Source organism: Schistocerca piceifrons, chromosome X (genome assembly GCF_021461385.2).
Source record: "Schistocerca piceifrons isolate TAMUIC-IGC-003096 chromosome X, iqSchPice1.1, whole genome shotgun sequence".
Classification (NCBI taxonomy): Eukaryota; Metazoa; Arthropoda; class Insecta; order Orthoptera; family Acrididae; genus Schistocerca; species Schistocerca piceifrons.
In genome coordinates, this window is record NC_060149.1 from 170,486,078 (window position 1) to 170,502,954 (window position 16,877).

Genomic DNA, 16,877 nt, shown 5'->3' on the forward strand with positions numbered 1-16,877 from the left:
TGCTAAGGGGAGCTACGTCCTCTTGTCATGGTTGTGTCCAACGAGTTAAAATTTCATAGAGTGGCTATAGGTCCGCCATGTTTGAAGCAAATTGAAGTTCTGGCCGCCATGTTTTCTTTAGTCAAGGCATTCGTCTGCTGTGTCCCGCCCCCTTGTAACTGCGTTTGACTTACTTGAAATAGCCCATACTAGCTTTATTTTTTCTAAAACAAGCAATAGACAGCAGTGATTTCAGTGTACACTGACATCAAAAAGGGATGTTTTTGTCGAAATATGGCTAAACTTTTCGATGTAGATAACACTACAAGACAACTCAAATAAGTCTGTCCATCCACTATAACGTTACTTGTTACCCATAAATTAATGCAATTAGAGCAGGTACCACCAGAATATTACGGCGAAACTTCTAAACATGCTGTGGTTAACTATTAGGAACAGTAACGGGCGCAGAAATGCGATATTTTTGTCGCTATTTCAAAGTAAACAGTCAAAGCCTCAAAAACCAGTACACTGTGAACGAGAATTTATTTGAAATATGTGTTACAAGTAGTTAACACAAGCATAGTAATTCAATAACGAAGTCGAAGCGTTCTTGGGTGGGGTAATTTCACAAATTTTCGTAAGTAGCTGTATGCCTTGACAGAATTAAAGTGTAGGGTCAGGGCAAATTTCCTTATTTGCTGAGAATAATGGCATACTTTAGCACTGCACTGAAGTTCCAATAGCTCCTTCAACAAACCAACTACATGTTCACTGTTTAACATATCAGAAACTGAACTACATAGCCTTCTTCTCAAACCAGCAACTAAAGTCTGTAACTGCACTATTCTTCTTTTGTGTCGTACACTAAGTTGCTCCATTTGCTTTATCCGCTTCTTTAGTCGCACATTCTCTGCTTGTACTCTGTTATATTGTGTTTTCAACTTCTTAGGGCTTGGTAGACAGTAATTGTGGTCAGCAGAAACAGATGTGGGTCCGACAGGCACTGAAAGAATGTAGTTACATCATAAGTTTATAACAGAGTTACACCATAAGATTATAATAGAAAGTATGTAATTCAAAGTAATAAGAACACGGAGTAAAATTAAATTATTGACTTACTTTGTGCTTATGATGTCACTGTAATAGCACAATCTTGCAAATTGTCGAAAGATCGCTTTCTGGGTTGTGGTCGTAATACTTTATCTTGCTTTTGTAAATGTGGTGGAAAGTTAAAGATAGTAGGTACTGGTTTTGACAAAAGGCGCCTCTGGACATTTGTGTGGTACATATATTTCTCTTCAAAATGAGCTGAACAGAGGTAACTGGCTGTAGTAGGAAACCAGTTTTCTCGCTTCATATTTATAACCCATCTTTTTGTAATTTCCTTATCTTTTAAAGGAAATCTGTAATCAACGATAAATAAATTACTTCCTGCATTTGTCTTAAGCATAATTACAGTTCCAATGCAAATGACTCTTTAATAAACATTAAAAACCGTGTGTCGTATTTCGGTACTAATATACTTACTTATAATATGAAATATTTGTTGTTTTATCGCTGCGATTTGTGCAGTTGAACGCTGAACACACTGCAGGCATGTTGACTTTATATTTTGTAACAAAAAAGTCAACTAGAAAAGTTAAATATTGCAGTAATATCACAACAGCTGACACACTTCCAACACAAACAACAGTAACGCTTTCCTAATGTTTTGACTAAGGAGAACATGGCGGCCGAGTTAGCGTTGGTTACCGCTAGGAGCGCTGTAACTAGTATCTCAGCCACTCTATGAAATTTTAACTCGTTGGTTGTGTCTGATTATTCGCTTATTTACGCGTTGGGCAGGAAAGGCTGTACAAACCGCTGATATAAGTGATTCTTCCTGTGGCAAAAGTGAATAACATTGACATTTTTTCAAAAAATACTTGCAATGCTCCTTAGCAGCTAAAATGGTGAGAGTGCATTTCTTTAGATGCATAGTACCTGTGTGTAAAACGTTAGAGTATATTTCGACATGTCGGTTTGGACCATTCCCTTGTTAGGTGTGATGCTTTTCCGACACTTTAAACAAGATGATGTAGTTGTACCCTGGAAAGTTGCGTTTGCAGGTTGTGTTCTCAATAAAGCAGAGGAGACTTACATGGTTGCTGTGTTTGAAGCTTTGATCACTGTGTGGGGCTTCACCAAGTTTAGATATTATCTTTTAGGATGCATAACCAAGGTTTATTCAGACCATAAAGTATTGCAGTTCTTACTGCCAGCAAGACTGAGACATGTATGATTAGCACGTTGGTCTCATTACATTCCAGAGTTTAAATTTAAAACATCTATGTCCTGGGTTTGCAGAACCGATATGCTAACCTGTGGTTTAGTTGGATTCACCTAATTGAGCAATGAGGAGTTAAGTGAGAACTGACAGAACCTGATGAGCGTCCAACTAGTAGATTTTGAAAATTGTATAGGGGCAGCTTTTTGAGCCTCGGGAGGGAGTAAGACAAAGACACTAACCTGAGATGGCTAGAAACCAGAATTAGGATTGTGGAAGAAACCACTTCACAGATATTTTTTTTGGTAAAAAATAATGTTCTATTTCATGGAAGGACTTTAAAGGAGAACAGTTGGGTAGTGTGCACCCCAGATGAAATAATTAACATATTTATTTGCTATGAGGATTTGAGCTATGGCCACTAAGAGGAACAAAAGCGTTTCAAGAAACTGCGTGTATCAGAGCACTTCAACAATATGGAGACATGAACTAGGCATGTACCCAGCACTTGAAGTGTGTCAGAAGGCGAAGACTCCCACTTTTTAGCATAGGGCTCCTCTATACCCTATTATTCTGGTTCGTTAAAGAGAATTCGCAGCAACAGAATTGTTTGGTCCCCTTACGAGGCCAATACATAAATTCCATTATTTATTTGTGGCAGTTCAAAGTATGTTACATTCACCCCATCGCAGAACACAACAGCGAAACCCGTGATAATTATATTCACCAGGCACTTCCTCAAAGAAGTCCGCCATATCCAGAAGGTTATGTTGGGCAATGAACCAAGTTTTGATCAAAGTACTGGCGAAGCACCTTGGAAATAAGACGAATAAAACCGGTATTCATCAAACCCAGCCAACTGTATTAAGAAGGAATTATGTAAATTATTCCTCATAAACCGCCACAAGTAGCAGTGTAGGAGGGGTTTAATCCTGATCGAGTTTCAAGGTTTTGTGAATGGCATCCAACTTGGGTCTACCGGTACGTTTTCTATAGCAGTATTGAAGAACCAGACACTACCTGATGGATAAGAGAGAGAGAGTGACTTCCCCACACGCAAAAAGAGAGCGACATGCAAAAATCGTTTGTATCATCAGTGAACATGCCCGGAAGGAGGCACTGAACAGGACATGTGGACAGAAGATACAGGTATATTAATTTAATCTAAGAGCAGGAGACAAAGTATTAATCAGATCTTACAGTCTACTGACGAAACACCACTTCTGTTCAATTAGTTTTCCAACATGTACGTCGGTCATTTCCACATACGAAGAGTAATCCGTGAAAACACTCTTAATTTTGAGACAATGAGAGCAGGGATGTTGCAACATGTCACAAATATTAAAATATTAATGAAGTAAGTGTTCGTGTAAACATATAAAAAGCATTTCTGTCTGAAGTAATGTGTTTGTGTGTCAACATGATGTTTGATGTGGTGCACTTCCCTCTTTCTCATACGCGGGGTGGTAAGATAAAAATGTGAGTGTTAATGAACAATTCGTGGTATGTTTATTTGTAGATATATTAATATCCTGAAGTGGTATACTCAGGAATATTTGGGAGGCAGTTTGGAGTGAATTCTTTTGAAAGGAATCAGGATTCGTAAGCATATATTTGGTGTGGAGTTCCGCAGAATGCACGTTGAGTTGTACTTTATGTGGATTTGCACCATCAGAGTACTGGAATTGACAACAGCTGGAAGCACCAGTTTTTTCTTTGTTGCCCAAGGAGGCTTGCTCATGCTGAGAGAGCACTGGAGAGCGCTTGAGAATTTTAGAGTGCAGAGAACGTCTTCTACTAAGATAACTTGTGCAAATTGAGTAAAGAGATCCTGAAAGAAGAGGAGCTTTGGGATTCTCTACATCAGAGAAGCGGAGTGTATTGCTGCCACTGTTGAGACATGTTGTTAATAGATAGAGTGGAATGGAATATGGGACACCTGACTAACAAGATGATGATGGGAGAAACGTGCTGCTCAAACAACTGAACGAGAGGGAATATAAACGACGATTTATTATTTGTCCACTTGTGTACTAATGAGGGAGAATAAAGTGAAGTGTATAGACCTAAAAGGCTCGTGACGTAAGGACACGTTTGAGCAATTCAGATTAGATGCTATGGATTAATATTGTGCGTTTATATCAACAGAATTAAACCTTTTCCACCTAAATGTACAGAAAGATGTGTGTAAGTGATATGAAAGATTCTCGATATTTAACCTCCCAGTAGAAGGTGAGGATTATGGAGGGAGAAGAGAAACTGTGGAACTGAGAAATCTATTGTCTGACTACTTTCTTTGATGGTGAACTAGGAGATGTCAGTGTGAGGACTCGTAAGGAGAAACGCAGAAACGAGAGGTAAGTATGAGTGTGGGTAAGGTAAAGAAAAGTAAGGAAACTTTATCCATTGTTATGAGATGGGTTGTATGTAAGGTAGATCATGAAAAGTTTTCATTTTCTTGTTCCTGTGTTGTCGAATAACGACCATGAAATTCTGTGTGGATTCACCCACATGAGTCAGTCACTCCATGCAGTCAGTATGAGGGTATAATCCCTTGATTGCACAGGCATCAGGTCGAGTGTGATCTTCTGTTGCCTTGTTGTTGTTCTGCTCTAAAAGTTGTTCACAGGCCAGGGAACCAGCTGATTTCTAAAGAAGTGAGTGTAAATTTTCTGAATCGAATCTGATTACACCAAATGAGTAGATTTAGTATGGCTAAGTAGCACATGGCCAGGAAGCAAGCATTGTGCAGTTAGTTGGTCGAAGGCATCCCTCTGGCAATGAGGTACAATATTAGAAGCTGTTGAACACTATATTTACTTACCTAACTTATGTAGGGTATACAGAAATGCTAAGGAAAGCTACAACATTCGAAGTATTTAAAGAAGGGGTAATTCAAGGACATACAAAACAAAATAGTTCCAGACACTACAGGGAACAATTAAGGGGTAATAGCTAAGAGCAATACGGAAACTGTGGAACAATTTGTGGATGGGATAAGGAATATTAATCTATGTACCTATGAATTAGGACAGGATGCTGTAGTTAACGAAATTATTTTGCAAAAAGGCAAGGGTGCTCGATGCTTTATAAGAGAGTTCCATGAGGAAATGTTATAATGTATACAGACATGGGTCCAAGAGATCTGTGTTCAGCAGTGCAGTTAGCTATAGAGTGTGAGGAGATTGGACAGTGATTGCAGCTCATATAAATTGTTTCTGGTGTGGACAAATGGGGCTTGTAAGGAGGCAGTGTCGCTAGCCCCAGGGTGATGTGAATAAAGTAAGAGGAAGTAATGGTTTTAGAAGTAGAGGAACAGGGAAAAATAAGATGTGAAACGCCAATGGAATGGGAACCCCAGGTCCACCTACGGTCATTCCCAGTAAAATTGGATACTATGAAATCGTATGCAGAGGTGGATTGTGCGATAAGAGGAATAGCAGGAAAAAACGTTGCAGGATATTGTTGGACACAGGGGCAGATGTGTCGGTCACCAGTAGTGATCTGGTGAAACTTGAGCAATGGTACCCACCACAGTACAGATTGAGTGGAGTGAGGGATAAAGATGTCACATAATCAGGATAGATGGACATAAACTTTTGCCTGGATATGGTTCAATTTAAACAATGTGTAAGGATTGTGCCACACATGAGTGACGGCTACAACATGATTCTAGGATTATATTTCTCATATCAGCATTGTGCAATCGGTCTTTGACCACAAAGGGTGGAACTAGACAGAAAAATGTTTCACTTAGGTGGAGCCATTCCCAGTGTAGCGATGTTGCTAAAGATGAACTAATTAAACCGTGAACGACTACACTGAGACTTGATTTGCACTACTGTGTATCTAAGGCTGCTGGGAAATCACTTTGGGTCACTGTTGATTATAGCTTGCCGGTAGGTATTTTATGTGTGGTAGAATCGTTAGAAGAGAATGAAGAATTAGATTAGATGGGTTGCTTAATTAAAAGAGGTATTTTACTTGTACAAGAAATAAAGGGTGAAAAAGTAGGTACCTGTTTCTATAGATAATTTTAGTGCAGACGACATAGATTTAACGAAGGGGTTGTTACAGGACTGGATCTAGGAATTTTACGAAGGGGGGCAAGGTTAAATTTGCTGCCCCTTTTTTCACTCCCACTCATAAAGATCAAAAAAATTTTAGAGTAATTTGGGTAAATATATTTCGACATAAATGTCGGTATCTGACAACATTAACTTATTTTATTGAATGAATTAAGGTCAAAGAAAACAAACATAAACAATTTTAAAATATACAAGAATATACCATAAATCTCATACAATAATCAATTTAAAATTTCGATTACCGAGCTTTTTTGGCTGCAAAAACGTTCATGATATCATCATAGTTTATGGAAACAGCTCGTTTGTCCTCTGTGGAGCTTATACTGAGATTTGTTAATCTTTGTTGAGCAGTCACGCTCCTCAAATGAGTTTTAATTAGTTTCAGCTTGTTGAAACTTCTTTCTCAGGAGGAAACAGAAACTGGTATGGCAAGGAATATTCTTAAGGCTATAGTAATTTTGGGATACCCCTCTACCAATTTATTTTTATAAATTAAACCTAATGTGGATGAAGCAGTGGGATTTTGCAAGTCTTTCTCTATTGCCTGGGCATGGTGTTTGAAACTTTCAATTTCAAAAATAAATTCTTCCTTATTTAGATCTTCTTTGTATGTATCAGACAGTTCTACTGCTTTGACCTTTAAGTCCTCCACTTCCATATCTTGAATTGGGACACCACACAGAAAAGTAAATTTTGCACTAATGTTCTCCAGTGCAGTAAACCGGGTAATCAGCTCCATTATCACTCTATCAACTATTTCTAACAGGGACATCCTGAACAAATCTTCCTATGAATGTTTGGATACTTCATCCTCAAAAAGCTCATCGGTGAGTTTTTTCTTTCTTCTGGTTCTTTTTTCTGAGAATTCCATTGATACCTCATTATCTTCTGCTATCACTTTGGCCTCAGAAATAGCTTCAGAGGTACAAGAGCCTCTGGAAGTTTTCAGAAAGTTCAAAAGGCCTTGAATGTTTGGAACAGTTTTATCAATTGTAAGGTCTTCTCTTTGCAGAAACTGATTAACATGATCTACTTTTTTCAGTATTGAATACCAGAAACAAGTTAAGGTGATAAATTTGAGTTTTCTCATTTTTTTAAAATAGACCTTGCCTCTGTTTTTGTTTCTGGTGTTGAGTATTTATAAGTTTCAGTTTCTTCCAGAGCCTTTACAACAGTATGAAAATGCTTATAAACTGCTTCAACTGCCTCTACTCTTGCAGACCACCTACTCTTGCTCTGGGGTTTTAATGTTGTGGGTACATGTTTTTGTAAGATTTCCCATCTTGATGTGGAACCCACAAAGAATAAATACAAACGGTGGACAGTTCCAAATTATGTTTTGGCTTCAGAAGATGTGTCAGCTGCGTGTGCTCCAATTAAATTTAAAGAGTGAGCAGCACATTGTACGAAATAGGCCAGGTTAGTCTTAAGTATTCTTGCCTGGACCCCTTTGTACTTTCCAACCATGTTTGCCCAATTGTCATAAGACTGACCTCTGCAGTATTTAATGTTCAACCCATCTTGTTCCATTTTTTCAGTATTTCTTGACTAATACCTTCTCCTGTTTTGTCTGCAACTATAAAAATGTCAACAAAACTTTCCATAACGTCTGAGTCATTTGCCATGACATAGCGAACTACTTGAGTCATCTGCTCATTGTGGCTGATATCTGGAGTGCAGTCAAACATCAATGAAAAGTATGTAGCATTTAAAATATCTTTAATTTTGTCTTGTCTTATTTTGTCGGCAATCAAGTCAAGGAACTCATTTGTATATGTTTGTAAAAATAGCTAATCTGCTCTTTCTTGTGACGCTGAATATGCAGACGAAGGGGGACACTATAGTGTGATATAAGATCAATGGTATTTAGAAATTTCTCACTCTGTGGATCACCAACTTCTTTTGTTCCTCTAAACGGGCTTCCTTGCTTTGCTACAAAAACGACAGCATCAATATTACAGTACAACACTGCACTCCAGTGAGATTCCTCTTTTTTTTATCTGGTCTTGCAGTTCTTTATCAATGCCTCTCCTTCCGCAAGAAGCTTTTTTCAAATTAACAATCCCTTCCTCTTTAGCTAAGAATGATTTTGACTCCAAATCTGAGACTAAGTGACAAGATAATCTGCAGGGAATACAGTATAAAGCGTTTTCGCTCTCACCATAATCTAGTCATGGTCTTTTTAAATTTTGTTCCATGTTTCAACTGATTTAGACACCAATCTTTACTTAAATTGTGACCTTCTCTATAGCTCTTACTGTTGTCAGGATCACGTTCGTTTTCTGCTGTCATTTTCATAATGTTACGTCTTTCAAAGTCAGAAAACCTCTTCGGCCATGTACCAGGATCCTAACGATCAAACTGAAATTCAGAAGTTTCATCCTTTTGCTGAACACTAGCTGATGTTCCAGGAAGTAGTGTTTCACATCCCTTCATAGTGTCGTCTATTACCTTTGTACTCGGGCAATTGTCGGTTTCACCTGAAACCAAAAAATATATAATCCATGCTGAACTTTTACTGTCTCTGAGTAATTTGTTTACGTCCTTCTCTGTTGTGGTTGTGTTACAGTAACTGTAAGGGATTGATCCCTGAGCCAATTCATATGAAGTGGTCCAGTGAGGATTGCTTGACCATTTTTAAATATTTAGTAATGTATGTATTGCATTTTAATCTGTACATTTTATTCCAAAGAACTGATAGGTAGCCACAATAGTATGAATGCAACATTAAGGAGCTTCCTAAGAAAAAAAAACCTCCCAAAATTATCTGCCCCAAATTCTGCCTCCGGGTGCAGCTGCCCCCCACCCCCACCCCCCCTATATCCGACCCTGGGTTGTTAATAGCTAATGTGGATATCCTGGAGGAAGAAGACTGGAACATGAGAGGTTTCAGCCATGGACAGTCTCCAGACGCCATTGAAACTGCGTTATGAGGGAAAGTTATGCACCTAGAGGATGCAATAGGGAACAGATGGAAAGATTACTTGTGGAATTTAAGGATTTATTTTTTTCAAAAGGACCATTATCAGCTTCGCATATTACACAGCACTGCATATCAATGGGAAATGAATCACCACTCTACTGCAAACCATACAGAATACCTAGGTACTTCCAGCAAATTTTGGAGGAATTTATCGATTAAAAGCGGAAAAATGGACTAATTGAAGAAAGTAATAGTCCATGGGCGGCAGGAATAGTCACTGTGCCAAAAACAATAATGGATGGAACACGAAAATATAGGTTACAGACACCTAAATGCAAAAATTGTGATGGACAACTACTCTTTCCTAAATATTACATAAATCTTGGATCATTTACAGCAATGATAATATTTTCCAACAATGGATTTGACGAGTGGTTATCACCAGATATAGGTTTCTGGCACCCAGAGGACACTACCAATTCAGAAGACTGCCATTCAGATTAAAATGCACCTGCAACGTTTCAGAGGTTGTTGGATGGAGTACTCAGAGGTTTACAACCATGTCAGTACTAAGTTATCTCAGTGACATAATCGTCTATGGGAGTGATATGGAACAGCATATGCATCAATTAAGGGAAGTATTCCCAAGGTTACAAGCAGCAAAGTTGACACTGAGTACAGGAAAGTGTAATTATGTGATGGAAGAGGTAGCATACCTTGGTCATATACTAAGTAAATATGAGGTTAAGACAGACTCAAAATTAATTAGAGCTGGATGTGAATGTCCTGTGCCAGAATCTATAAAGGAGTTGCACTCATACTCAGGACTCGCGAACTACTACCGCCGCTTCATAAAAGGATTTGTGGATACTGCCAGACAGTTGACACAGTTGTTAGAAAAGGGTACAAAATTTTTGTGGTCATAAGAATGCCAGCATGCTTTTGAGGAGGTAAAAGGAGCTTTAACGTCGAGTCTGATATTGGTATTTCCCGATTTTAATAGAGAATTCGTTTTATGATGTCATGCATCAAACTGTTCACTTGACTGTGTGTTGTCACAAGAGATAGAAGGGGTAGAACATCCAGTAGCTTATGCATCAAGAGAACTAATAACTGCGAGCCAATGGGACCTACTTTCGATCTGTCTTCCACGGTTTCAGGGATAACTCACCTGAATATTTCGCAGCCTCGTTTGTATTTGTCAGAGGAGCTCATGGAAGTGCTACCTGCCACAGATCTAACGAGCTTAAATCAAACTCTAGGGCAGGAATTAATAAACACGCTTCTGAACCAGCAGGAGGGGTGAGTCTCCCTGGAAACCTTGTTGCAGCATGTAAATTTATATCAGGAAAATCAGTGCTGGAATGATACGACATTGATTATTGTCATACCAACTATGGTAATGACATTGGTCTGCTGAGTGTAGTCCTTGTTTTTGTATGTAGAAGATGCGGCACAAATCTGAATTTGGAGCCAGATCTCATTCAGATTCTGTTGGATTGGATACCTCAGACATAAAACCAGCAAAAGGAATATGAATGCACAAGGGGATAGTATTAAGAATAATTTATTCATTTCAGCTTTTAAGTTGGGAATAGCGAGTAGAAGTTATTGTGAAAGACGCCTAGCAATGCAATAAGTTCTGTGGGGTCTGAGTTAAGAAGCAGTGCAAGGGATCCTGTAGAAATGTAATGGATTAAGTGATAGGGTTAAGAAAACCAATTGCTAGAATAATTCTTAAAAGGCGAAACAGGGCCAGAAGGCCCAGTCACCAGGAACTCTAGTGTAAATAATAATCTTGTTTTGACGACCTGAGGGACCGGGTCTTGCTAAAAAGCAGGGCAACGTAGCGTATCGACAAGATTCGGTCAAAATTGGTCGGCCTGTAGTCAGATAGCGAGCTTAAGGATATCATCTCAGTTATGCGACTGGATTCATGATTTACTGTGAGAGGTCACAGTTCATAGTAATTGATGGAAAGTCATTGAGTAAAACAGAAGTGATCTCTGGTGTTCCCCAAAGTAGTGTTATGGGTCCTCTTCTTTTCCTTATCTATAAAAATGATTTAGGAGACAATGGGAGCAGCCATCTTCGATTGTTTGCAGATGATGCTGTCGTTTATCGTCTAGTAAAGTCATCAGAAGATCAAAATAAATTGCAAATTGGTAATTGACCCTAAATAATGAAAAGTGTGAGCTCATTCACATGAGTGCTAAAAGGAAGTCGTTAAACTTCAGTTACATTATAAATAAATCAAATATAAAGGCCATATTTCAACTAAATATCTTGGAATTGCAATTACAAACAATTTAAATTGGAAAGAATACATAGAAAATGTTGTGGGGAAGACAAACGAAAGACTGTGTTTTATTGGCATAACATTCAGAGATTGTAACAGATCTACTAGACCTAGAGACATTGCCTACACCATGCTTGTCCGTCCTCTTTCGGAGTACTGCTGCGTGGTGAGAGATCCTTACAAGATAGGATTAATGTAGTACATAGAGAAAGTTCAAAAAAAGAGCAGTATGTTTTGTATTATCGCGAAGTAGGGGGAGAGAGTGTCGATGACATGGTATGGGATTTTGGGTGGACATCATTAAAATAAAGGCGTTCCTTCTCACAAAATTTCAATCGGCGACTTTCTCCTCTGAATGTGAAAATATTTTGTTGAGACCGACCTACATAGGGAGAAACGACTATCGTAATAAAATAAGAGGAATCAGAGCTCTCACAGAAAAATGTAGGTGTTCATTTTAATATGCACTGTTCTACATCTTCATCTACATCCATACTCCGCAAGCCACCTGACAGTGTGTGGCGGAGGATACCTTGAGTACCTCTAGGTTCTCCCTTCTACTCCAGTCTCGTATTGTTCGTGGAAAGAAGGATTGTCGGTATGCCTCTGTGTGGGCTCTAATCTCTTTGATTTTATCCTCATGCTCTCTTCGCGAGATATATGTAGGAGGGAGCAATATACTGCTTAACTCCTCGGTGAGCGTATGTTCTCGAAACTTCAACAAAAGCCCGTACCGAGCTACTGAGCGTCTCTCCTGCAGAGTCTTCCACTGGAGTTTATCTATCATCTACGTAACGCTTTCGCGATTACTAAATGATCCTGTAACGAAGCGCGCTGCTCTCCGTTGGATCTTCTGTATCTCTTCTATCAACCCTATCTGGTACGGATCCCACACCACTGAGCAGTATTCAAGCAATGGGCGAACAAGCGTACTGTAACCTACTTCCTTTGTTTTCGGATTGGAATAATAGAGAATTATTGTAAAGGTGGTTCGATGAACCCTATCCCAGGCACTTAAGTGTGATTTGCAGAGTATCGATGTAGATGTAGATGAAAAAATACGCCAGAGTGAAAGTGAGTTGAAACGGAGTCAGCTGCAGGCAAGGAAGAATGTTATGCGTTGCGAAGCAAAACACAGCTGACAGACATTGTGAAGCAGAGGCAGCTGGGTGTGGTACAGCAATAACTGATGCTACAATGTGCTAGAGGAAAGACAGAAGCCTTTCCTCGCTTGCCACAATGGAATGTCCAGAGTATGTGCCTTAACTCTAAACATAGTCTGGATGGTACAAGTACTCAGCCATTGACAATTGTCAGCAATGACAAATATCTATTGTTTCGCACGAGAGACAACTGGGGCCTCCATCAAGCCGTTCCTGGTGTATTACGGCCAAGTAATTAAACATATCTACTGCCGTCCTAAGGCCTTATAGCACTCTCCATGGGTGACAATGCGAAGGGACATCTAACACACCGATGGAACCAGTGGTTAGGGCTTCGAATTAATAGGCATTTTCCTGTGTTAAAGATATGATTCGGTTTCCTGTTATTCTGACTGATTATAGCATTTAAATAGCATTTACGATCAATGTTCTCACAAAATATCTCATATTTTTGTGTAATAAAAGCTTAAAAATCATTAAATATCGAGATTTGGTCATGTGATCGAAAATGCTCTGCCATTGGCTGACGTTCCAGTGACGCCACGGGCTAGGAATACGACGAAGCTATCCATGTGTTGTAGGAGCGATAGCCGAAGTAACGATTTTTAACGCACCTTTCCTTGCAAACAATTCATCCACTTAGTGATGGAAAACGCAATTACAATTTTGAAATAACAATAGAAGAGAATTTTGTGAACGCTGATTGTGGAAGCCTCGGTTGATGCGCTCATGCCCCACCCATTTCGAGTGGCGGTATGAGCAACAATGGTCTCTGCTCTTTGCAACATCATTAAACTCGCTCAAAAGTAAGGAGCTGTAGAAATTTTTCAAATGAGCCCGTAGATTGTAACTGGAGTGTCGACTATCAGTCACGAGCTACGACCCAAAGCACAATAAAATTATTCTTACCAAAACTTAGTGCTGATTTCCTCTGTAGAAGAGACTCAGCAGAGGAACTGTTCGTAGCAGGCGTACAGTAGCGCAATGGATAGTGTATGTCCCTAAAGATAAGTAGGTCATGTCTTGGAATCCTGTAAGGGTAATACATTTTTAAAAGTTTTACACGAAAGACGAAAATAGGGTAAGCAAGAACTGATTGTAGCTTGTTTCGATTGTGGAGGTATTATAGGCAGGGTGATTCTTACCACTGTGTACAAACTTTAGGGACTGATCGATGAGAGGATACAGAACAAAAAATTCTAATAAACGTATGTCCGGAAATGCATGGTTTCGATGCGAGAGACCATTTATTCTATCATACTTTGTTGCAGAGACTGCGGTACAATATGCACTGTACCATGCAGCTACAGTTACAGTATGCATGGTTTCCTCCTAGAGGGCGGTACTGTTCCTTCTATGTCACGCCCTAGCGCCCTCTCCTACCACAGTACTTGTTGTGTTATGTCCGATGCACTTCTATTCCTGACTCACCTTGTAGTTGATGTTATAAAGCATTGCACACAGTGGTTCCATATTCGAATTGAGAGCTTGCCGACATGGTATTTATTTACGGAAAGGGAAATGGCAACAGATGGCAGGCAGCAAGATAGTATCAGGAGACCCATCCCCACTGAAAACAACCACAGTATTCAATGTTTGCGACAGTGTTTTGCCGTTTGTCTGAGACAGGGCGTTTCAGCAAACAGGAAATCATGAAGGACATACCACCATAAATGTTCGGTCGTGACTTCCAGCCCACTTCGCCATTAATGTCCGTGCGCATCTCAATCACGTCTTCCTGTTCAATGGATCGGACCAGGGGGACGTCATCTTATAAAACTCGACCATCTACCACTATAACAACTGAGCTACCGAATAATTGAGACGTAGTTGGGAAAACGACAATTTTCACTAGTAGTTTAATTTCGTTGAATGACGTCATACTTCATTGTAACAGTGGGTGAGCATACCTGGGAGGTAAGTTGATGTTAATTTCACAGTGCAACACATTTTTAATTTTTTAGTGAACGTGTGCGTCGACGTGATGGCAGTTTACCAGTACAGTGCAACCACATTTTATCCATCTTCTCATTCCCTGGGACACACAAGGACAACTTGTCAGGAGTTTTTATAGATGTATTTGTACAGTGTGGTACTACACGCCTTTTCTATCCCATTTTCCGGAACGTACATTCCAAAACAAGGCATCACTGTGAATTAGCATTATGACAGTAGGAGCAGCATCTCACGACTCAAATGGAGCGTTTTAGAGGACCTTCAAATTATATAATTTCATTTCCGTTTTTATAAAAGAATACTGAAATTCAACTGAAAAAAACGCATGTTAGGAGGATAAAAAGACATGATTAGTCATTTAAGACAATTTCCAGAAGAGTCAAATACCCTACTATGATCCTTGTGTTTTGCATCCTTATTTCAAACAGTTCAGATCAAGATGGGCCATCATTATTTTTTGGTGGGATGAGAGCTGAAGTATGCAAAATACGGCCTCAGCTATGTATGTCAGATGTTGCTGAACCATTTTCCAACGCTTGGCTTCCACAGATAGAAGAGTCGCTGAGAAATTTGTTGCTCATCGCATAGTGACAAGGTATGGAGAAAAGATGAATGCACGAAAATAAAGTTGGAAAAAAGAAAAGCTGAAGTGTATAATATAATGGGAAACCTGACGCAAAAGCGATAAGTTCTTTCTATTAAAGAACTTAGAATTATAACAATACAAAATGATTTGAAGTTGGAATCAGGTCACCAGCAGAGAACAACCATGTCATATAATATACATAATAGAAGACCTTTCTTTTGAAAATGCGTTTAACTTCAGTGTGTTTTCATATCTTTTCAATGAAAGTTGTTGGCTATCGACAAGCTGATTTTGTGTTGCGCGCCACGCAAAAATCACTGAGATTTGGATTTCCTGCCTGTGCTCGCCTCGCTCCATAACCCCGAGCTGTAAATGCACGTCAGGGTCCAAACACAGGAGTTAATTTCGCAGAATTGTACAGTATTATGAATTCTCAAACTCTAATTTGCCCTGTACCTTAAAATATACACTGACGTATCAAATACCGCTCTAAATAAAGTTCGAAGGATGAGTAAATAAATAAAAAGTCGATGGCTGTGAATAGTATCGATTGAAAGTCGTACTAATGTCGATTAAATACGAATATTGGAACGAACTGTCAAATTTTTAAAACAATGTTTGTGGTTGACTTGTTTATTTTTATTTTGGCATTGAGTGTGGTGATGCCAGATTGTTACCAAGAATCAGTGCGGTGTGTTGATGAAGAAAATAATGCAGTTGACTGGTGAGATTTGTGGGAAAATGTAACGGAACACTAGAAAAGTCACCCTTTCGCCAGTGGTGTCTGAGTCACAGGCTCGGCGAAACTCACATTACATATTTAAGTTTTGAATTTATTATGATTTGAAAGTTTTGAAACAGAGTATGTACAAGCTGAAAGTTAAATTAATTGGCACACTAAATTCTGAATGGAAGTTCATTCAAATTTTCCGCACCAAATAATTTTATTTGAAAAAAACTGTAGACAGAGCGAGATGCAGTGTCTATTTCACTAATGTTTTGTGTAAGAACGTAAAAGAAACTGAGTTTAACGACCAGGCTAACGGTGGCGCGATCATTATGTTCTTTTGTGGAGACATTGCCGGATGGCTTAGCTCGGAGACTACCGTAAAAGTGCCATACGACACTGATGGCTTTGGATTCACAAACATCATCTGGGATTGGTAATTACTGAATGAGGCAACACAGTGTTTCACACTAGACTAGCCAACAGATGGAGTGCGATAAAATAAAAAATATAAAAACCATCCAAACGTCCACATGTAGATTCTCTATGGTTTGCATAAAGATTTAAGGTTAATGCTAGAAAGGCTTCTTTGTAAAAACACAGTACATTTCCTTCACAATCAAGCTGAAGTTTTGCTCCATTTCCCGGGTCAACTGAACCTACTGATACTGAAATATATGGATGGTGTGTTTCATACATGCACAGGCAACATGAGAACAGAACACTGACAATATTTCGTTTGTGTCTCGGTTAGTTCTTGGATCATAAATTGTGATGACATTCTGATCTGTAGTATAGCCTTAAGTATAGGCTAGGTCAGAGGTCGACAGTTTGGTGCTGAGTTGGCAAAGGAGTGTTGAATGCTTCGGTTAATCCACGTTATCTTC

The 16,877-nt window shown here is 39.1% G+C and overlaps 1 protein-coding gene across 3 annotated transcripts in view; it reads left to right on the forward strand.

Annotated features, from left to right (window-relative positions):
* The first annotated feature begins 15,833 nt into the window (after positions 1–15,833).
* Positions 15,834–16,877, forward strand: part of LOC124721379 (plancitoxin-1) — a 32,325-nt gene continuing 31,281 nt past the window's right edge. For 2 of the 3 annotated variants that reach the window (XM_047246313.1, XM_047246311.1), the window contains exon 1: positions 15,834–15,987. In XM_047246313.1, coding sequence (XP_047102269.1) covers positions 15,878–15,987 — 110 coding nt within the window. In that variant the 5' untranslated portion in view covers positions 15,834–15,877. Of the gene's footprint in view, positions 15,988–16,103; positions 16,427–16,877 lie in introns of those variants that run through there. The other variant, XM_047246312.1, reaches the window with a different exon arrangement.